The 23,545-nt window shown below is 41.8% G+C and overlaps 1 protein-coding gene across 3 annotated transcripts in view; it reads left to right on the forward strand.

The window, feature by feature from the left end:
- Positions 1-23,545, forward strand: part of UBE2F (ubiquitin conjugating enzyme E2 F (putative)) — a gene marked incomplete at its 5' end in the record, with an annotated part of 62,902 nt that overhangs the window by 21,340 nt on the left and 18,017 nt on the right. For 2 of the 3 annotated variants that reach the window (XM_079539356.1, XM_079539357.1), the window contains 4 exons: positions 3,514-3,584; positions 7,184-7,241; positions 17,667-17,699; positions 20,816-20,878. In XM_079539356.1, the coding sequence (XP_079395482.1) occupies positions 3,514-3,584; positions 7,184-7,241; positions 17,667-17,699; positions 20,816-20,878 (225 nt within the window). The remainder of the gene's footprint in view (positions 1-3,513; positions 3,585-7,183; positions 7,242-17,666; positions 17,700-20,815; positions 20,879-23,545) is intronic. The other variant, XM_079539358.1, reaches the window with a different exon arrangement.

Genomic DNA, 23,545 nt, shown 5'->3' on the forward strand with positions numbered 1-23,545 from the left:
CATGTCAGATCAGATCTGTTCCTCCTATAAGTATCTGATTTGGGCAGGCTGATTTTTGGAGCCGTAAGAAAACCTGGCATCTTCAGAATTCGCTGTTTGGATCCAAACACCTGTAATCACTCTGATTTCCCTTCATAGCCAAGATTTTCTTGACTCCTATGGCGCTGTTTTGTTGCCATCACTCGCTAACTGGTAATCTTGAGCTCTTGATATCTTTCAGACTCTGTGCAGCTTTTCCCATAAGTAATTTCCATGTTCTGAATACAAAAAGGAAAGAAGAAATTAATCCTGGGAGGTCTTTCCCCTTTTTAAAGTTGAAGCAACTCGGAGAAGATATTGTTGCTGATACAATTAATGGTATTGATATTAGCTGTTAAGTGTTTTTCAATGGCACTGCAAGTCTTTAGAAGGTTGACACTTAATATTACCTATTCTTTGAGCTGCTGGGATGTTGTGTAGGAGGAGAAAGCATCTGGATATGATGCAGGTCTTGCAGTACTGTCACGAGAGCAGCATAAGTTAATTCCTAGTGTCTCCTCAAACTGTGATGCTGTTAGAAACTCTGCAATCTGTTTGGTAATACTGTCACTTGGCATTTTAAAGGCATTAAAAAAATGCCTTTTAGGAAATAAATGTATTCACAAACATTTCTGTGCAGCAAACAGAAGCTTGCCAGCGTTTGTGCCTACGAAAACCTCCGGGATTGTTGTTGTCACAGACATCAGAGGAAGCTGTGAAGTGGCAAGCAAATAATGGAGTACGCGGCAAAGCCTCCGGTGCCAAGTGCTGACCTCTGTCTCTGCAGCATCTGTTCCCCAAGCACTGCTTTCTCGGTTGATCAGCTGCCCAGAAACGAGTCAGTGAGAGAGGGAAGCAATTGTTGCTGTTGGTTAGTTTTTTTTTAAATACTAGTAATCTACTGACCGGGGGATGTCTTGATTTAAAACAACAGCAGCAAAGAAAAAAGCACGACAACCCTATTCTTCCTTAAGGTGCAGCTGATTGCTATAGGACGGGGGACCTGATGCTTTAAGGACTCAAGCCTAGTTAATGGTAAAGATAGCAACACAAAATCAGTTTTCCAAGGTTTTTATGACCATAGGTAGAGGTCGGAAGCTGGGAATTTAGCAGCAGAGCTACTCTTCTTAGACCTTTTCCTTGCAAGCATCTCAGCTGTGAAACAGCAATTGGAAGGGATTGGAATCCTGAAGAACTGGATGATAATCTCTTAGTCATGAGATTAATTCTCTTTGGTGGCCTTGCTGCATAGGATTGGATAGACACAGCATTCCCACGTTAGCACACCTGTTACATCAGTGTGATTTGGCTTGCCAAACCAGTCAGGGTCTAAAATGAAGTTCACGTCCTGGTTGGTGCTTTATATCCAACCTCTGATTCAGTGAGAATAACATGGGAGAGATTGTTAGCAATGTCCTTAAGGAAAAGGGACAAACTTGATAAAGGCTTGTTCTATAAAATGAAACTTCTGCCCTAACTGAAGTCAATATATGCATAGATGTCAACTGCTTGCAACACTCTCCTGTACTGTTTGTGCCGTGTTTTGAGGCTTGTGAATACAAACCGATACGGTGAAGTCAGCTGAGAGCAGAAATGGAAGCAAGGATGGTTCCATGATAAAAACTCGCAAGGGCTCTGAAAACATAAGTGGTTGCTGAGAACTGGAGAAGAAAATAACTGAGATTGCTGCTGTGCCTTGTGGTGAGAGTGGATCTGCACGTATGTCTTGCAGAGTCTGAAGAGAAGGATGAACTTACGAGCAGTGAAATAACGGATTTTCTAAGCTTTGCTGTCACATCCGTGACCTGGAGATGGTTTGAGGCATTCAACTGAAGCATCTCAAGGAAAGCTTGCGTGGATTTGTTGGTGTAAGGAAGATTCAAAGATAGCTTGAAGCAAAAATTCAAAGGAGAATTTGGCTGAAGCTAATTTTTATGGTAGTGCTGCTGTTGTCCTCGTCTCTCTGTAAAAGGAGAAGAAGGGGAGAGAAGGAAAACCTTTATCTCACTGTCAGCAGTGGGTTTCTCTTATTCTTAGTGATAAGAAGCACTTTGGTGTGTGGTGAAAGTATGAAAGATTAGTTGTTTCTTCCACATTACAGAAAACCGAGGTGCCAGTTATTTCACTCTGAACGACTGTAGATTTGGGAGTTTCTTGTAAAGGTTTAGTTTGTATAAAACTTACTTCTTCTATTCATCAGTACATTGTCTGCTGGAAGGCACGTATGGTAAAATCTGCTCTTTTATCCGGAGTCACCAGGTGGAATAAGTACTGCTGCTTCCTCTCTTTATTTTTTTTGATAACTAGGCATAATCTTTCAAAACAACATGAGGGCGTAGCTGACGAAGGGTTGCGCTGTCAGAGAACTTCTAAGTGAACATTTGTGGGTTTGGGAGGTAATAAGTCAGACCTTTCTGCATGCCATGCATTATTCAGCAGTGCTGTGATCCGGCACTGCCACAGGTGCCTCCTGAAGGCTGAGTGTTGAGCAGCAGTTGGGCAGACGTGAATGTTTATGGAGAAAAGCTGATGTCTGTACTACAAACTGTAGCTGTGCTTTGGTGATGATTTCTTGCAGTGCTGGACAGATGTTTTCTCGGTAGGTTGGTATCATGTGTGTACTCTTACCTTTACTCCAAGGAGCTGGGCTAAGTGGATAACATCTAAATACATTCCTAAGATGATGCTGGAGAATTGAGAACAAAGCAGTGAGACAAAACACAGCGTGCTGCTATGCAGATGCAGCTATTAGAGCTGTTTTCTCTCCTGACTGAAGACTTCTTGGGAAGCAGTGGGGGAAAATAGCTCCACATTTATAACAGCAGATTTAATTGAAGCTCTGAAAGGTACTGGTCTGTGTTGGTCTTACAGTATGGCTGCTGTAAGAAATTATCTGCCTGATTGAAAGCTGCAAATCGTAATTTGGAGAAGAGCGAATGGAATAAGATGCTGTTGCTAAGCTACCGGCATTTTTATGACCTGCTCTTTATTTACTTCACAAAAGTAGAGCAAATGAAACTGTATTTTAAGAATCCGTGTTTCAGAACTCGCTGTCTAATTCAACATTCTGGTGACCTTACCTAAAAATAAGTCGGGTGGCTTTTCACATTAGCATCTTCAGTTTGGATACGACTGCCCTTCTTTGTACTATCCAGCTCTGAACAGGAGCTGACACACTGAAACGGTGCTTAAGAGACTAACCTGGTTTTGTTTTGCTTTCCCTGAAGGAGACAAGAGAAGAGAATGAATTTTCTTGTCTTGCTTTAAAATCAGTTTTTCCAAGGAAAAAGCCCATCATTAGTAGAGAGTAGAAAGAAGCTAAAAGGACAGAGAAAGGTGGTGTACCTCCTGCAGTTACACTGTCAGGATCTTTAACATGCAGACATATGCTGTGAGCATCAAATATATTTCCCTTTTCAATTCCGTGACTTCTAACTGTGATTTGGCTTTATTTTGAAGAATAACACTGTAATTTTCTGTTTTCTGTCCTGGCAGCCTCCGAAAGTAAAATGCTTGACAAGAATCTGGCATCCAAACATCACAGAGACAGGAGAAATCTGCTTAAGGTAGCAACAGCATTCTTTTTTTTTTTAATATCCTGAAGGTCTTTCTGTGTGATGAGATGTTGTATGTAATTTTCAAGTCACTGTTACTTTTGTCAATGGTTTCTAGCAATCAGACCACTATGTGTTAAAAACATAGAAATATACAGAAAGTATTGTTCTTGCTGTGCAATATGTGCTGGGTAGAACCTGGCTCTTCAATTTCAGACTTATCTTTAAGTTTTGTTTAGGATAAGAGTGTAACATCCAATCTGGACACAGCTTCTTCCCTTTCCCTCTTTCCCCCTTTCCCCTTTTTTCCTCTCCTCATAGGTGAATAATTTTCAGGCCCTGAGAAGGCTGAAGGCTTTGCTCTGTTAATGCCTATATTATTTTAGTGCTTGGAAACTGTTTTTCAGAATGGAAAAAAAAATATCTGTTTAACTTTACAATAACTATTCTATATGTATTTATTTTCACATATCTACTGAAAGACAAATGCTGGTTATAAGAAAACAGAGTTGGGGGAACATGAGGCGGGGTATGAAGCCCAAAAGCTGATCTTTCCCAAAGGAACACAGCTACACTGCTGGCAGGTTTTTCACAATAGTAAATGTTTCCTCTTCAAAATCAGTTCCAGAAACCTTGTGATTTCAGTGTTTCATCTCGTGTACCCAGTGGTGAAATTGGCTGGAAGCTGAACATAAACAGAAGTAAGAAGCAGGACTGTCATTTCTCAACTTAATGGAACATGAAAGAAATACTAAATGAAGCATAAGCGGTGAAAATAAGTAAGATTGAAAGCTGTTCTGAAAATCCAGAACAGTTGCCGCCACATGTAGCAAAGCAGTGCTTAAAAAGATATATTTTGTGTCCTTTAGATTTGAAATACAAGGTCCTGGTGCAAACAAAGCTTTCACAGGGTAGCCTTTCTCCCTTGGTGGGCAGCTCTGGCTCATTGGTTGGTAGCAGCTGGAGAGCTGATAGCAGTGCTTTGAGCTTCATTGATGTGCTCCGTGCTTCTGAGGAGCTGGTGCTGTTGGAGGGTGGTGGTGGATACCTGGTCAATGGAGAGAACCTGGGTGCTGTTAATCAAAGAGCCGAAGTAAAGGCAAGGAATGGATGAAGTGTTTAGAAACTGAACAGGAAATACTGGACACCAACGGATAGGTAAAAGTTTAAGCTTTGACTATAGAGCTGTATCTTTTGAGGTTAAACAAAGCCTCCTCGCACTCTTGAGGATGTTTCAGTGTGTCTATTCTTCAAATGATTTTAATTATGTCAGACAAATGTAGTGTTGGAACATCTTAATTCTGGTTAATGAAGTGAAGTCATTTCTTTGGCGTCTGCACTGAAATGTCAGCTTTATTTGATTGTCAGATACTTAAGCACATTAAACCTTTGAATGTCTTACCGTTTAGATGGGAAATCTAAAATAACCCAGACTGCTAGAATGGAGAATGCAATCTATATATAGTACCTGCAATCAGCTTCTATCAGACTCTTCATATAGAAATGTCTTTGGGTACTTATTAAAGCAGAAGTAATTCCTTATCAGTATTTTTCCAGCTGTTTTCTTCTGAGCATACCTTACACCACGGTGTGTAATTGTTCCTAATTAAAACACAGTGAATGATTAAACTTGAGTCAGGTGCAATAGATTGGGGCACAAGAAGCATTCTTCCTGTGCCTTATGAATTGCAGTCACTCAGATTAGATCTGGACCATACTTATGGGTGTTGCTTGGAAACACCAAGATATCTAGAAACAATATGCTTACCACATACACCAGTTCATCCTTTTCCTAATAATAAAACTTCTAATACATATCCCTGATTTTATTTCACCTCTGTTGATGATCTTTGGCTTTTTTTTTTCTCCTTGCCCACATAAGCTTTTGGAAAAGCTTAACCACTCTGAAGTTTTGCTGCTTCGTAGCTGTGCTTCTGCTCTATAGTGAGAAGACAAGATGTGGTTTCCCCTGTGCTGGAGAAGGGCTTTGGTTAGGAGCCAAATGATTGTTTCTGATCTATGGGAGGAAAGGGGGTGCTGCTCTTAGAATGGGTTATATCAGCAAATCTGAAATACGAGGCAGAGCTACGCTTATCTGTCTGCATTGCTTTCCTGCCAAAGCTCCATGAGAAATGAGTGTGTCCTCTTCAGTCCTGGCTGCTGAGCTGGAGATTCGCATAGAGAGAGAGGCTTTGGGAGCTGCAGGGGTGTTAATGAGGTTTGGCTGGTGTTCTCAGGTGCTTGGAGTTCTGTCAGTTGATACTTGCATACTTTTTTTGTATGCACTCGCTTATTCTTAGCTCTTAAGCTCACTGGGGGCTGTATGGTAAAGTAAAGGGAAGCACTGCAGCAAAATTGAAGGAGGAAAAGAAAGCTTAGAAGGTCCATTATTTCTTCAAAACCTGAAAACCTTGGTTCTTCCTTGTTCAGCATCATTTTTGCTTGTTTTGCTTTACTTTTATAATGTGAACAAAAATAAAAGCCCAAACGTTTTTTTAATGTTTTTGAAATTAGTTTTGGGTGCTATTGGTGGTGGAAGCACATTTTGTCTTTTCAAAGGCACTGAAATGGGATTAGCAACGTGGTTAAGATGGGATACTTGGTCGTCTTCTTCCTAGACTCTTAAAGGGATAAAGAAGTACTACAAAAAAAACCCTGCAAAATGAATAGCTTTGGAGTATTTCACTTTAACCCTATCACGTTAGCAGCAGAAGCTATTGTTACTGATAAATCCCTGTGCTTTGTTACTTTGCTGTGTGTTTTCAGTTTCAGATTGCTTCTTAACAGAGGAAGTCAATTGTGAAATGATGCTTACAGGAGTTTCTCAGATTATTAACTTTGCTTTCGTGCACATGAGTGAGACTTCTGCTTTTCTCAGTCTTTCATCACCTGTGGTGTTTCTTAGTTACGCTCCAGTCTCCAATACTTTTACTCCTCGTGTCTGATGATGTTTTCACCTGGGAGCTCTAGGAGTTTCTGACCGACTGAATACACCTCAACTCTTTCATCTTGTAAATGGCTCAACAGTTTCAGTGGCCTTATTACATAGCACAGTGTGCAGGTCAGGTAAAATTCAGACATGTGCACGGAGGAAAGACCAGAGCTATTTCATTTTCCTATCCCTGATTTTAAGAAGCTGCAGTCCCTGTACAGAAGGGAGGATGATAATAATCCTCTCTGATAAATAGATGTCTCTCCAAAAAATATCCTCTCAGAGGGATTGAGCTGTGCCAGCTGTGGTAGGAGCCAGGACGTGCTGCTGGAACTGCCTGCTCGCCACAGATGAGCGTGTTTGGAAATGGAACACTTGTGTGTGTCTGTGCATTCAGGGGTAAATAAAGGCTCGGTGTTGGGAGTGCCAGAAGGACTGCTGTCACACTTAGTATACTTAAAATAATTTGATTTTTGACCAAGCTGAGCTGTGTGAAGAATGTAATTCTTGGACAACATACCGATTTTGGTGCTTTCAAAAGTCCTGATGCTAGATAGAGTGCAAGAGGGATGTAATACTAACGTGGCAATTTCTTCCAAAGTTGTTAAAGCTGTCTGAGAAGACAAAGTTTCTCTAACTAGAAATTACAGTGTATATAATATGTTTGTCTTTTTTTCAGTTTATTGAGAGAACATTCAATTGATGGCACTGGCTGGGCTCCAACTAGAACATTAAAGGTACTATTTCCTTTTAGATACATACAGCAAACTAGATAATCTTTTAAACTACCTTTACAGACTTGCGAGGAGTCAGATAAATGCAGTTTGCTCTGGGAACAACTGTTGTGTTTTTTGTCTTTCAACAAGCTGGTGACAATACTGAAACAATTACTGTGCTAACCAAATATAGAAATGTTGTCTATTTCTAGTGTGGCTGCTTTGAGTGATAACAAGTTTTGTGGGATGATATGATTACAGTAACCCTGAGAAACCACTTCCAGTAAGGGTGGTCTGATTTCTTGGTGGTCTTTTTACACAGGCAACAAATAGAAGAGCATGCTGTGAGCAGGACTAACAGTAATCCATAACCCTTCCAATTTCCATTGTGTTGACAGTTCTGACAAGCCAGCAGGCTGTCTTATGAACACTTTTTCCTTGGAAGACTAAAAGGCACAGTGCATTTGGGAGAAACGCCGTATGGAACATAGAATTAGACTGTAGTTACTGCTGTGCCTTGAATCGTGTTTCATCCCCAGTGTTGGAACTGGTAAGAAACATGTCCACACTTCAGTACTGCATAAGCAGGCTGCTCCTGCCTGTTCTAGTAATTCCAGCAGGGAAATGACTGCCTCTGCCTTGTAAGCTTGCCTTGCAGTCACGCTACCCGAGTCACCACAACGTAAGTAGAATTTGCCCCTTATGAAGTTGATGGCAGTTTTGCCACTATGATTGCAGAATGGCATCTGAGGTCAGTCCCACAGTGTTAAAAAATTCAGAGCCGTAGTTCCTGGCTGAGATACACATCCTTTGTGACAGTCTCCCCAGGAGTGCCTCAGTGCAGCGAGTGCCCTCATCTCCATACAGAAAGCACTCTGTTGTCTGCTGCTCCATGACCTCGCTGTCAGAAGAGTCTTACAGAGCACTGAGTAAAAATCTCTCCAGCCTTTGATAGGAAACCTGCTAGAATTTGTTCCCAAACAGCATTAGCTGGGTCGATAATGGGTGAGCATGTCAGCTGTTTGTTTCTTTTCAAAAGCCAGATTTAGAATTTTTGTCTGATACCTGCTTTGCTTTTTCTAACTATGAATGAGATCTATGTCTTCCTCCTTTTAATCTCCAAAACATCCTTATGAGCTGCCTGATTTCCTGGAAAGTGGAACCAGAGTATGTTTTTTTTGTGTTTTTCAAATACTTTCTGCTTATTTTTCATCAGCAAGCATACTTTGTCTTCTCTCTTACGTTTCTGTTTGCAAATTAGCTTAAATTGAGACATTAGGTAATTCAATACACTGCTTCTGTTCTTGTTTCTCTATTTCATTCCCAGAGGAAGTTTTTGGACTACAAATGTTTAAGCTTTAGACAATTAGAAAATTCCTATGCCAGTAGTACAACTTGACAAGAATGCACATACATTCTTATCTCTTCTCCTAGCTTTATTTACAGTATCTTAGGAAGATTAAAATAGTGTTTCATGTTAAGACTGTAGGTGGGAATAATTAGTGACGCTGTATTTAACTTCCTATCGTCAGTAAGGTTAGGAAGATATGTATTAATTTTCTTTCCCGCTCTGTTTTTGCATCAGTTTACTAATTAATTTCATAGAGGAAACATCCTAGTATCTCAGTTGCCAGAAGAGTGAAATTAATGAGCTTTATGAAGCAATTTAGGGTGTTTTTACCCTCCGTAAATTAAAATCTAGCATCCCCTCTGGGTGTCATTACTCCCCGTGGGCATTGAAGCACCACAAATTTCATAGCTTAAAACTTGTGAAGTTTGTCTGACTTCAGGTTTTGTTTTCAGAGGGCCCATTTTAAGCATGCGGTTTCAGTCAGCGTTCCCTCACTTGTTCTGCGATGGCTTCGTGTGGTTTTGCAATGCCACCACAGCAAGTACCTGACTTCCATGTTTTGCCTCTGTAGAAACATGGTAATCGCATGAAGTAGCTTCACAAAAGTCAAGCAGGAATAGCTGTTAGGGATGCTGGGAAGCTGCAAGCCTTGTTTCCAGAACAGTGCTATTAGTTTGATTAGTCTCCAAGTGCTCAGATTCCAGACCTTGGATGGAACAGACAGCATTGTGCAGGTTTATCTCCAAGCAAGTTACTTTTCCATAGACATGAATCATTCTGTGGTAGGTACGTGTTCCCTATCGACCAGAACATTATGTGGAGTGATGTGATTTTGTAGGAAGGAGCAGTGCCCAACTTTGTCAAATACTCTAAAATGCTGCCACAGTGTTTTGTTGGAGAATGCAGGAAACATATTGGATTTTGATGACAAATACTGTCAGGTGTCACCAGTGCAGCCGTTCTGCGTGCATTAACAAAGCCATTTAAATAGATAACAAAAGAAAAGCCTACCCGACCTCAAAAGCCACATGCACAAACCAAGCCAGCTTTGCCTTAGGCTGCTGCTGCATTCATCTGTATGATACACTCTTAACCTTTCAGAAGGCTTTGGAAGTTTTAGATTGTCTCATCTTCCATATCCTAGTGGTGGCAGCAGAGCTCTTACATGAAAAATCCTTCAAAATAAGTTACTGTGACCTTCTTAATACTTACAGTATCAAATTGGGAGCAACTTGAAGAGGCGTTCAGATTGCGCCTTTTGACTTTCTGAAAACAGGCCAAAAAAACCTGTGAATATTTCCTGATAAAATGTGTTCTGGCAGCGTACATAATTCATAAGGGGGGGAAAAGGCTCTGTGAGTTCTGTATCCTGGCATTTTGCTTCACTTGCTGCCATCTCATTCACAACTGAACTCTGTCGGAGTTACCAAGTGTTGAGCATGGTGCTGTCTTCCAGTTCTTCCCTTTATGGGATCTGCAGCCTGTGTGCTAGTGAAGGCACTGATGTGTGTGGTCTTCCTGAATTCCTGTGTTGGATGGAGCAAGTTGAGTTTTAACCCTGGAAAGAGGTTATGGGTAATGTTTGAAAATATTCTCTCTGTGTATTCTTTTATCACCGCTGATGCAGTTGCAAATATTTTCTTTATCCATAGAAACAGTCCTGAATTCTAAATTCTTAAAAAATAAAAATCTGGCAGCTTGCTCCACAGATTATGAAATATACAAAGAGAGATGCAGTACTTCTAGACCGATATTGCAGTGCAATCATTCATTGCTTTATGAGTTAGCTGCAGGCGCTTGCTTACCTTTCTGTCTCCATGCTGTGAGGTTTTGCATGGTTTTACTGCATACTTTCCTCTCTAGAACAGAGTATCTATGAAGCTGAGGACTGCAGAGGTTACTTTAGGTTGAGTCTCTCCAAGTAGCTTCCTTTTTTCAGTTTCTAGGTCTCATAGTCAAAGCTGGAGCTTTCCAGGTGGAAATCAAAGAATTTGTTTTAATTCATTCCGCTCTCAGATTTTCATTTCACTAAAGGTAGCAGTTTTGAAATGCCTGTCAGGAAATAACGGTGTTATTGCTTTAATACCTTGCTTTTTCCACCCTCAGGAGTTTCAATTCTGAACCCAGAATGCTGCTCCTTAGCATGCACCTCCTTGTGCCTGGCTCACCACAACCCAGCTGCCTGGTTAAGCCAGGCCTCCCTAGTGCTCATCAGCTTTGTCTGAAATGCTTGTTTTGACTTTGCTGTAAAATTATCTCGGGTGATTGAGCTGAAAAAAAAAAAGTCTACGTATTGTGATTGCCTAATTGGTTCTAAAAGTCAAGCTGTTTCTTCTGCAATTATCTCCAACAAAACTATAGCTGGAAATTGGTCAGTGACTGATTTATGAACCATAGAAATGATGGAGGCACCGCTGTGTAATTCTGACTCTGCAGGGCAGAGCATGGTAATGTTAAAAACAGTATTTTAAAACGTCTGATGAACGTCCACAAGGAGAATTTGGGTGAGTTCCCTGTTCAGATGGAGCTACAGTGAGTTTCAGATAACTGGAGGACTATTTGCAATAGGATTTTCTTGTTTACTGTTCAAGTTTTTATACCTTTCAGTTCTTACCACGCTTTAGAGTATTGCTTTTGACATGTCTTATTTCTTATGTCTTATGTCTTGTTTCAGTAGACAGGAACAGTAGTGGGAATTCTCAAGGTTCCCTTGAACTGTAGCTGTGCAAACATCTTCTTATAGCAACCTGTAGGAAAATGCTATGTTTTCCAGGAATTCATTTCTGATATCTTCAGATAGCTGTTTGTGTTACTAAATAATCTAATCTACAAGGTATTAAAGGCTTCAAGAATAATTTATAATAACCTGTCATTAGCTGAAGTTTATTCACAAGAGGCTTACTTATTTAATTAGTGTTTATGAGTAAATGGGAAAATATCTCCTATTTGTTGTGTTGGTTTTGCTTTTGTCCACAGGCAGTAAAGATAGTTTGTTTGAAGTCATGCAAATGACAACCTGTAATCTGGTGGAGAAGTAAATGAGAGGAACTTCACTTAATATTTCCATTTACCAGCATTTAAGCACGAAGCTGTTTAGTTCTTAAAAGCTTTGGTGTGAGCACAAAACTTTCATTCATTGTCTTAATGAAAATGGGTGGTTTGCCATCAGGATTTTATGTAATTAGTGTAGAGGAGTATTTTCAGGAGCAATAACTGTCAGTGTCTTCAAGATGAAGGGAAGAAGAGTAAGCCTGTATGTCCTGTGCCATTCTAATGTAATTCTTGCTGCTGATAGTACCTCTTTCTCAGCCAGCATAATGGTAATGCTGTTTGCTGTAATGGCAGTAGAATCACTCCTGATTTGAGTTCCACTGTTGATTTATTCAAATCCCACCTTGTAATGTGTCTGCCAGCTGTGTGCCAAAATCTCCAAGCACGTGCTAGTGGAGGCTGCATTCCTACATGGAATGTCCTTATCCCCCACTCCAGCACAGCCAGTAGCTGATTTCCCTTGCACCAGAACTGCTCTGCGACCTCAATCACCACACTGAAAGTAGGGACATGGGATTCTGCTCCATAATTTAGTCTGAACTGACCACCACCAGGTCCATCAGTGCCACACAGCGCAGACCCCATGTGCTGCTCTGCCGAGGACGTCTCTGGTTTGCCCTTGCTGTGCAAGACTGAGCTGTTCCTGGCAGCTCTGCAGGAATGCTGTGGGGCTGATTAGCACCTGAGACTGGGGAAGCCTGGCACATGTTCACTGAAAGCCAAATTGCGAGGGAGATTTTGCTCTTACAGTGCTTTCTGAGCATCCTGGATGATCACAACTGAGGTAGGTAGCTGTAGCTATTGCAAAAAGGCACGACTTGCCACAAGGTGCCCTTCAGTGGTTCTTGTCTCCTTCTCTGAAGGAAGTCAGCTAAAGAAAAGAGCAGTGCGAATTGCTGGATTTTCAATACCTTTGCTCCCTAAAGTGCTTAAAATGTCCATTGTTGCTGCACTTGCTTCTTCCTCTTTCTTCTCCAGCTCTAAAAATTGAATAGGCTGCAGACAAAAACTTCACCCTGTATTTGTTAAAGTTACGAGGCACTGAGTGTGATCTCTCAGATCTGACATTATTGCAGTTTTCCCATAAGGAAAATTCCCATTAGGAACTTTTTCTACAATTCTGGTGCATTGTATTGTATTTTGATTTTATAAATCTGCTTGTCAAGATTTATTTTCTCTCTGCACATGCCAAAACCAGTGACGAAACACAACTCGGTGTCCTCTGATAACCTCTGCTTCATAAAGGATTTGCAGCAATTTTCTTTCTCTGCATTAAATGGCTGTGGCAAAGCTGAATCTGTGCGCTAAACACAGTTGCTGTTACCACTGGCGTACTTTGTGAGTGATTTTGTGGAACAGTGTAGTACATTGTAAAGTCTAATTAAACCATGCTTGTTTTCCCCAAATTGTTGATTTCTGAATATGCAATTTGCATTGACTTTAATCAGTTGAGTAGACTGGTCTCCGGAGGGCGATCGCTCCAGTGTTCGTAATTGCTGTAGCGTAGTTCATTAAGAACTATTGCAGAGTTCCCCTGGGAACGATTTCCAAAACATTGTCTGCTTGTTCCAAGGTGAGGCTGGGGACAAATGCCAAGGAGTCAGGAGCAAAAGTGGGGGATTTCAGTGAAGTGCTCCTGCATGCTTGGCAATTCACAGCTGTCTTCGTCTAGGAGAGGAACAAGCCATAATTGTTCCTATTTTCTTCCCTCCAGTATATTTGAGCACAGAAGAAATCGTTTTCCAGCCTTCCTTCTGTCTTTATTATTGTTCTTTTGGTGGTTTTTTTTGGTGTGTTTGCTAAGTGGAACAGCTCATGCCATTTAAACTACCCAGAGCCCTCTAAGTGAGCTGCTGCTGTTATGTTTGGGTGGGAAGCATGAGCTGGGACTGCAAGCACGTGAAAATTAAGGTGGCCCTTGGGGTGGACTGAAGAATACCACCTTACTGTGGGTGAAAGTGGTGCTTTAGCTGATGTAGGAATTTAGCAAGATATTCAGCAGTGTTACATGCAGGGTTGTAGAGAGCAGGACAGGGAGAGGCTCAGGGGGTGACATTATCACTCTCTACAACTCCCTGAAAGGAGGTTGTGTCAAGATGGAAGTTGGCCTTTTCTCCCGGGTAACTGTGATAGGACAAGAGGGAAGGGCCCTAAGTTGTGCCAAGCGAAGCTTCAGTTTGGGTATTAGGAAACATTCCTTCTCTGAAAGAGTGGAGAGTTACTGTGACAGGCTGCCCAGGGAGGTGGTGGAGTCACCATCCCTGGAGATGCTCGAGAAGAGCACTGAGGGATGCGGTTTAGTGGGGGTGGGTTGGGGTTGGACTAGATGATCTTTTCCAACATTAATGATTCTGTGATTCTGTTCCGTGATTCTTCGCTTTCCAAAAACCTGCTTCTTCCCTAAGCAGTCTTCTGCCAAATACGCAGTTTATAGAATCATAGAAACATAGATAGAAAATACCTCTGATTGCCTAGTCCATCTGTCAGCCCATCCTCACCATGCCTGCTGACCGTGTCCCTCGGTGTCACATTTACCCTTTTATTGAATGCCTCCAGGGATGCTGAATCCATGAAGAAGTGTCTACTGTCTCTGGAATTAGAGCATGCCGTGTTTTTCTAACCTCGTGGACTGGCAGTAAGATCTCTACAGTCAGTTAAAGAGCAGTGATTCACAGGGAAGAATCCAGAATGGTTGTGGAGGCACACTGAAGGGGCAGAGAAGTTCTATAAAGGAAGATGGGCTAGCATGCTTGGTTCTCTAGCCTGCAGTGAAGAGAGAAGGGTGCTGTGCTTGGTTAGAACTGAGAGAAGAAGGGGAATGGAGCTGGAAGACCATCTTGGGCAGGTCTGCAGGCAGGAGAGAGCAGCCTGCAGATTTCAGCACACTGTTTGCAGTTGTGCCCCCTCCTAAATGGCAGTGTCCAAAGCCTGCCATGGTGTTGCACTGGGCTTTCTACTCAATTTCTTAAAACCTCCCATCAGACATCTGCTGGTATGGATGATCGCTGCTTCTTTCATTGATCTGAACAGATTAAAGTTTTTGCACATAAGAATCTTTTAGCGACGAGCTTTAATTTAATTAGTCTATGAGATCAGAAATTCTCCTTGAATCTCTGAGGAAGTTGCTTTTGATTGGAAGTTCATTAGCTGCTTTTGTCTGGCTTGTTCCCTGCCTAAATTAGTGTAGTAAATATACTTTGCCTGCTGGGGGAAAACCTTCATTTACAATTTACATGTTGACTCTCTCTTCAAAAGAACTGCTGCATGGTTGTTTTTTTTGGTTTTTTTTTTTCCCAGACATCTGAAAGAACAGCTAAACACTTGTCTCTGACTTGGTTTCAATGGCATCGCTTTTGTAAAGAGCTTGTGAGAACTGCCACTTGTGCATATTTGGTGACTAACTGAATGAGGACCTCCTACAAACACAAGGCTTAGAGAGTCCCTGGGCTGGGGAGAGGCTATTCCAAAGGCCATACTTAGCTTTTTGCCTCTTTGCTCTTGACCTTTCAGTGTTGCTGCAGGGCGGATTTCTAATTCCCTCATTTGGTATGCTGTGAATAAACCTAGGGGAAGGGATTTCAAGCTACTTTTCACTCAAAGGCAGGAAAAAATGCCTGAGAACGAAAAAGGGCAATTGTAAAGTGTTCTTGCTAAGTCTGATCTGCTGAGTTTCTTACACTGACATCATCATGCTGTGAGAAGGAGCGTATTTCCTTCGCTATATCTTCTTCCACTTGTACAGTGGATTTAACCATGCACTGCTCTGCTGGGGAGGTTAACCCTTGCTCTTTGATTGGAGTATGATAGTTGAATCTTCCAAATTAACCCAGTAGTGGAGTGTATAAAACCCACCACCCCATAACCACGTTAAGCACATGGAAGAAAATAGACCAAAAAAAACAAGCATTGTAAAGGAAATGGTCTAGCCCAGATATTCTCCATGTGAGCATGCAGATTCCTATGCTCAGTTCTCCTTCTGCAGGTACTTTTTCCATAGCAGCAAAGTCTGGGGAGTGAGAAATGTGTTAAAGAAGTGGAGCAGCGTAAGGCTGTAGATCCTTAACATTTTAAAGGCAGTCTGCCCTACCTGGATCATAGAATGGCTTGGGTTGGAAGGGACCTCAAATATCTTCTATTGCAGCCCTCTTGCTGTGTGATGATCATTAACATTCTCTATATAGAGTTGACTTTCTGCTTTCCGAGTATTCAAGCTGGAAGTTCAGTAATGTTTGTAGCCAAGGATAATGCTTTGTTACATTAAGAGAAAACAGAAGCTTAGCTTTTTTAACGATTAAATCTGTCAGTATCTATTGTTTGGTAGCTTGCAAAGCCTTTCAGATAGTCAGGGGAACATTGAGCATTCAGGCACGTTGCTCATCAGCATGCAGCAAGCAGCTCTGCTGAAGTCAGTAGAGCAAAGTGATTATTTTTGCAGTACAACAGTGTCAAGTTCTTCAAATATTAAATACTTGCTTCACTGCCTCTCAGCTGTTCCGTCCCATTTCCCTGTCTTAATATCCTGGATTTAAATCTGGCTAGCCTCAAGCTCATTACAAATGGCATTGTCCTCTAGTAGTAATTTAGCATTATTTTTTTATGGAACCATGCAAGGGAGTAAAATGAATCCAGCATGTCATAAAACTTGCATAGGTGGTAACAGGTCAGAAATAATATTAAGATTTTCACACCATTTGTTCAGTAGTAATAATAATCTTTGTACACTTTTTGGTCACTGGAGTGACCATAAAAATGCAAAGCGCTCTGAAAAGCTACAGCCTTGTGGAGATTTTTTCTTATTTTGTTGGGAGTTTTTGGATAGAATTCTCTGAAAAGCCAGCTTGAATTAAATAACAAGTCCAGGATTCCAAAGTCTTAAAACTGTGTTTCAGCAACTGAGAATTAGAAAGCAATTTGGGTAAACTTAAAAACATGGGGTTTATTGAATGACATGGGGAATAATTTGATATAAATAAATTACATTTCTGTCTCAAGTTGCAACACTTGTATGAGATGCAGCTCATAACTGGAGCAGTTGGATTCAATGAGGTAACTCAGGTGTGCCCTTTTTTTTGTAGTTGGTGCTGCCATTGAGGCCCCATTAGGAGAAGATGCAGAAACTAGAAATGCTCTGATCTTTACTAGGCAGCTTTGTGTCAGTAAAAGATGCACTGAGCAAGTTCTTTAAGCAAGATCAAAGGAGAAGGGGTTCGTAGGAGGCTGTTGTCGTCATGCTGACATTGTGTCTTTTGCTTAGGATGTAACTGGATGTCACTTAGAGGGAATGCAGATTTCCCCAAGAGTTTGCAGTAGGGTAACTTGGTTATGTGATTTCAGAATCCTTTCTCTTGAAAACCTTCCTGGTGGTGGGTGATCCTTTTGAGTGTGCTTCTGTAGTAATTGCATCTTGTTTGTTTTCTTAGTCTGTGAGGCTTGTAACTGAGGATATGGGCTCTTAGGTGAGTGGTAACGGACCCTTCTGGAGATGCACACCCTCAGAACAGGCCGTGCTTGATGGCACCAAATGAGGTTACATTTAGAGTCAGTTTACCCTTAATCTTCTTATTTGCAGCAGTTGCAAATCTTCTCTATTCAGTTCTTTTTAAATAGATGCTTATAAGCAAGGCTGGTATCTCCGTAATCATGCTACACCTAAATCTCAGTGCTGTCATGACACTGATTCAAGTATTTGCCTGACGTTATTTTTAAGAACAGATTGCTAAATTAAGTTGTATACCCACCATTTGAACTAAGCTGTGAGGTCATCAGGTGGTGGCATGTAAGTTACTGCCCCTCTCCTTGGCAGAGAAGCATCAGGAATAAGGAAAATCTGAGCTTGTATTTGAGTATTCAGTGTTTGGGGTTTGGAAACTTTGATATTTCAGGCATGCATGAGATGTGGAAGATTTCCCACTATTTTGATTTAAATTAGTAAAGCTTAATCTTGATTTGATTTCCAGTAAGCTAGTGGGCTAGTAGAAAAAGAATGTCAACTTGTTTGGAACACCTGAAACGCATGCCTAACTGACTCTGCTTTTCCCTTGCAGGATGTTGTCTGGGGATTAAACTCTTTATTTACTGTAAGTAAATGAATCCTTTGCATATCCATGTTCTTTCTGTCTGCCTTGTGTGGTTTCAGCCTCACCTAATGTTGCCTCTTGAGGTCTTTCTCCCTTTGGCCTCAGTAGGTGTTGTACAAACAGAAAATCAGTTTGTGCTTTTGTTAACTGCAGGACACGTACAGGTGATCTCTAATGACCATGTTTTTGTAGATTGTTTTTCCTTTTGGTTGCAATTTATTATTATATACTTTGATAATGAGTTACACTATCTAAGGGACCTGCTGGTCAAATTGAAGGATAAGAAGGGAAAGTATAGGCAGTGGAAGCAGGGACGGATGCCCTGGGAAGGACATAGGAATGCCATCCAGATGTGCAGAGATGGAATCAGGAAAGCCAAGGCGCAGCTGGAATTTTACTTTGTGAGCAATATGAAAAATAACAAAAAGATAAGTTGGTCAGAAGAAAAAGGCAAAGGAGAATGTACCCTCTCTGATAAATGAGAACTGGAAGGAACAAACATTGAGAAGACTGAGGTACTCCATGAGTTCTTTACCTTGATCTTCACTGCTAGTTGGGCTTCCCCATCCTCTCATGTCCCTGAACCTCCAGGTGGGGTTTTGGGAGGACCGGATTCCTCCCACTGTAAGAGCAGAGGAAGTCCAAGACTGCCTCATGAGGCTGAATGTTTATAAGTCTAGGGGCCAGACAACGTGCATCGTGGGCTTCTGGAGGAACTGGCTGATGTTGTTGCCAAGACATTCTTCAACATGTTTGAAGAGTCTTGTCAGGTGAAGTCCCTGGTGACTGGAAAAAGGGAAACATCACTCTTAAGAGAGAAAGGAAGACTCAGGGAACTACACAGGTCGGTGAGCCTCACCTCTGTGCCTGGAAAGATCATGGAGTAGATCCTTCTGGAAGCCACATTAGCATGCATTCAAGATGAGGAGGTGGTTTGGGGCAGCTTCACCAAGGGCAGGTGGTACTTGACTGATCTGGTGGCCTTCCATGATGGAGTGATGGCATTGGTGGACCAAGGAAGGGCTACTGATGTGATCTTACTGGACTCGTGCAAGGGCTTGGATATGGTCTTTATCTTTAAATTGGAGAAATGCAGATTTGAAGGCCGTTCTATTTGGTAGATAAACAACCAGTTGGATTGTTGCAGCCAGAGGGTTGTTGTCAATGGCTTTATGTCCAGGTGTAGGATGGTAAAGAGCGGTGTCTTTGAGGGGTCTGTCTTGGGACTCGTGCTCATGAGCATCTTTATCAGGTATGTAGATTGTGAGATTGAGTGTACCTCAGCAAGTTTGTGGACAACACCAAGCTGAGTGGTACGGGTAACACAATAAAAGAAAGGAATGCCACCCACAGGAACCTGAACCAGCTTGAAAAGTGGGTCCATGCGAGCTGAATGATGTTGAGCAAGGCCAGGTGCCAGACACGCGTACTGACTAGGAGAAGAGCTCATTGAGAGCAGCCCTGCAGAGCACGACTTGGGGGTCCTGATGGACGAAAAGCTGGATGTGAGCCAGCAGTGTCCACTTGCAGCCCAGAAGACTGACAGCATCCTGGGGTGGCAGAGCAGTGAGCGTGTTCCACGCCATCACCAGGAGTCACGGTGCGTTCCTAGAACCTCCATGCAGGCTGAGCCTGGGACTGGCTGCAGTCATCTCGCTTTCACGGCTGCTAAAGGCTTCGTTTTAGATGGCTGTTTTAGTCAACTGATTTACAAGATTGGACAGCAAAGAGTAATTGTGTTTCTGTTAGTCTCCCACTGCATGTTAAGTAACCAGAGGGAAGTTCAATCCAGTGGAGGTACAGAGATACAAAGAAGTCCCTTACACAACTGCACATAACAGTGATCTATTGGGCAGACAGCAGCACATGATGGTCATGCATTAGAGACCACAGGGATCTGTCATGTCCTGGAAGAGCCGTGCTTTGCAGCTTGCTCTTGGATTTTCCTCCCACACTGCTTCTACAAATCAGGCGTTGTATGGCAGGCTTTGTCAGAGGAAAGTTTTGTTTCTGGAGGGATGTGTGGTTCTGTGGTCCGTGCAGATTCTGATGGGGTTTTCTTGAAGACAGTGAGTGAAAATCAGTCTGAGAGCAGCAAAGCCTTTCACGCTGATGGCATGTCACTGCTCTCAGAGGCCAGCCTTCAGCTGAGGAAAATGGTCCAGTCTGCAGGCAGAGGAGGGTTTTTCTGTGATACCACATTATTTTTGTGATGATTCATGTGTTACCCATAGCTTGGCTTTCTTTGCTCTTAACCCTGGGCACTTTCACCTTCTGGAGTCATTCATTGAGGTTAAACTGGTGGAACTCAGATTTATTTTTGACTCTTTCTGCTCCTCGCCTTCTTGAGCCATTATCTCATGGGGTCTGTGCACTTCCTTTCCTTCTGGTCATGTGTTTCCCATTGCATTAAGCATTCCCTGTCTGTTGCTCCAATTTAGAGGGAATGAAATTGTGTTGCTCTTGTAGATGACATTAGGGAAATTCTCCCTGCTTTATCACCAAACTTAATTATGATTCACAGTAAAATAAACCCTAATTAATGAAAATAGTCAACAATTACGCCTCCTGAAACTCTGAATGTTCCTTCAAAACTTGTTTTAAAACTCTGTCTCTTTTCAAACAGAAATGCATCACTGTCTGAGGAGTGTGTCATAGGGGCTGCATGTGGCATGCAGTCAGATGAGATGGAGTGTCTTGCTGCTGTTGTCCTTTAACTGATGTTTGATTCAGTTTCAACTGCCCAACTTGTTTGCGTTTACCTTTGGCAGGGATCTGTACAGAGGATGTGAGATCATAAAATCATAGAATGGCCTGGGTTGAAAAGGACCACAATTTACTTCCAACTCCCTGCTGTGTGCAGGGTCACCAACCAGCAGCCCAGGCTGCCCAGAGCCACATCCAACCTGGCCTTGAATGCCTGCAGGGATGGGGCATCCACAGCCTCCTTGGGCAACCTGTGCCAGTGCCTCACCACCCTCTGGGTGAAAAACTTCCTCCTCATATCCAGTCTAAACCTCCCCTGCTACTCTTGTTTGCTTTGCATCTTTTTCTTGTTTATTAGCGCTGGGGAAAATTTGGAGGAAACCCTATAATGTTTTCTGGTTCTTTTCCAGGATCTTTTGAATTTTGACGACCCTTTGAATATTGAGGCTGCAGAACATCATTTGCGTGACAAGGTGAGTCAGTGGTTTATTTAAAGCATTTTGTTCCTTAACACACACTGTACTCTGTGATTCCCAGTCAGTCCTTTTATAGCATTTAAGCTGGTACTTAAGGCAGTAGAGTGACTCAGTCTATCAGCAACCAGATATTCAAACAAAAATAAGCTTGATCTGGGAAAGTAAACTCAGCACAGTGGTGGTATGCACCATATGCTGAAATTGTTGACCATAATGTAATCACATCCCCAGAATAGATGGTCTTTGGCTTCTTGTTTCTGAGATTTTTCCCTGAAGCTGCATATGTTCTGTGGAGCAAACGATAGCGATTTTTTTCTGGCACAGCTACATGAGCAGCCTTTCACTTAAAGGCCAGCAAAAAGATCCACTCTCTCTCTGTCTCTTTCAAAATGCTGCTTTTTTGTTCACAAGCCTTACACGTTGCATGCTTTTATTAAACCTTAAGAAACTGGGGCACATTTGAAACCCAGCAGTGGAAAACTTCATGTTTAAAATACTCTTTATGGTTTTCTGATTAGTGACCTGATGACAAGCTGTGAACGTGTACCTCTCAGCTAAGTGTGGAGATAGATATGAACAAAAGTAATAATTTCCCCCTTACCTGGATGTCTGAAGTTGCATCACCTTCCATTACATGGATGCATACCTTAAATGCATAAAATATTGACTTGGCATTTCAGGATTGCTTATTTTAATTAAACTCTTCTGGTACTTTTGGCAAAGTTAACCTTCAAGACTGAGCAAAATTTCCAGGTAAATGTTGGTGTGAGGAGTTTGTTGAAAATGCAGAGTTGGGCAGTATATCTGATTTAGGTTGCATCTTCCCAGCTATTATTTGTTTCAGTAAGACCTTGTAGCCAGTCTGGTACTCATCAGTACTTGCAGGGTGGGGATGAGACAGTTAGCCTAAGGTCAGTGAAAATTGGTAGAAGACTAATCTGGAAGTGGTTTTCATTCTAGTTTTGTTGTGTCCACATGGCAAATTGTGCCAGGAAACCTTCCAAGCCATAAAACAGCAAGTAGTTACAGACAGCCTGAGGAACAAAACCAGTGTGGTGAGGTGGCAGGTCAAAGCATTTTCTTTGTTTGCACTGCTAGACTGAATTATTCTCTAACATCTTGCCAGGAAGGTGTCTATGTGTGCTCTTTGGGAATGGTGAGGAGGCTACATACCTGCTGCTGCATCTCCAACTCAGCACTTGTTTCTTTTAACTGGCAGAGGGGAGCAGTGGGGGAGTCTAGGAAGGTTTTGTAAGCAGTGATGCTCCCACGGCATGAGCACAGTCTTCTGTCAGGTCTTCTGAGGCTTAGCAGTGCTGCAAGACATCGAACCAGCTAAAGAATGGCAAAAAGAAGAAATCACTATCATGCATCTCCCAGGCTCGTTCAGAAACTGGAAACCTAGGGAACCCTAACAAGGGAAGAATGCTACGTGCTTTTGAAATCCCAGCTCCCTCAGAAGAGGAGTGTTGAGTGTTCAAAATGTGTACTTCCTGCTCTAAGAACGTGGAAGCGTTTTCAGATAGCAGTTATTGAGGAAAAAGTTAAAAGGAAATGGAGGTTTTTCGTCAGTCTTCAAAGCTAAAAAATGTTTTTGCACAGACCATTGTTTTTTGTTTTTAAACTTAGTAAACTGTGGGGTAGACTCATCACAGTTAACCAGTTAAGTGAAATTCGTGTTCTACCATGTTAACTTCTTTGGTGCTTTATGTAGATTTGGTGTTTGGTGAGTTTCACATATTCAGTGCTGAGTTTTTGATAGGAAGTGTTGGATTATCCATTGTATATCTTTCAAGCATCATGAAAACAAAACCAGTAATGCCTGCCTAAGGATTGCAATGGGGAGAAATGACTGTTTTTATTACAGTTGGGCTCAAAAGGATGTGATTGCAGCTTGCATTTTTGTCTCCCTAGGGAATAGATGCCATGTAGTGTCTGAGCACTTCATTATAGAGTAAAACTGCTGTGGTTCTGTCCCTCTCTTAAGAAAATGTTGCATTGCACAGTGTGATTAATAGGGGCATTTTACTGAATTTTCCCTAAGTCATTTTTATGTGCATAATACAGTCATACAGATAATGTATCTGTGATATACATGCATGCTGTATTTACACATAGATATGCAAATACAACCGTATACAAACAGTTCTGTCTGCAAAGATCTGTGTGTAGCAGATATCATAAGGAAATGCCTGTGGTCATTTGGCAGTGTGGGAGTATATGGCTTGTAGAAGCCAAAACAAATGTACATTGAGTGGTCTTTTGTGGTTCTCCTGGGGGAGATGACTGTTTCACTGATGTCATTTCAGACTGCAAATCCTGAGATCCTTTCACAGACATTGAAGCTTAGTGTGGCTGCTTGAGAAGTTAACAGTTAATCTGAAGCCTGTCTCTGGTTATTTAAAACGTGGAGCTGGAGTTCGTTCAGTTCTCTGGGCTGGTATTAAGTCATCAAAAATGCTTCTCTTCCTGCAGGTTCTCAAAGCTGTATTTGTAGTCACATCACAGATATCAGATCTCCATTACTGATCCTCGGAGAACAGCCATACTGTGAATGTTTGCATTATAGATCAGGCTTCAAAGGACACTTAGGATCTCTCTGCATAAGGAACTTAACTTTTTGCATTAGGTCCATGGCTTATACTGGAGCATATAGCTGTGGCT

The sequence above is a fragment of the Tetrao urogallus genome (assembly GCF_951394365.1).
Source record: "Tetrao urogallus genome assembly, chromosome: 8".
Lineage (NCBI taxonomy): Eukaryota > Metazoa > Chordata > Aves > Galliformes > Phasianidae > Tetrao > Tetrao urogallus.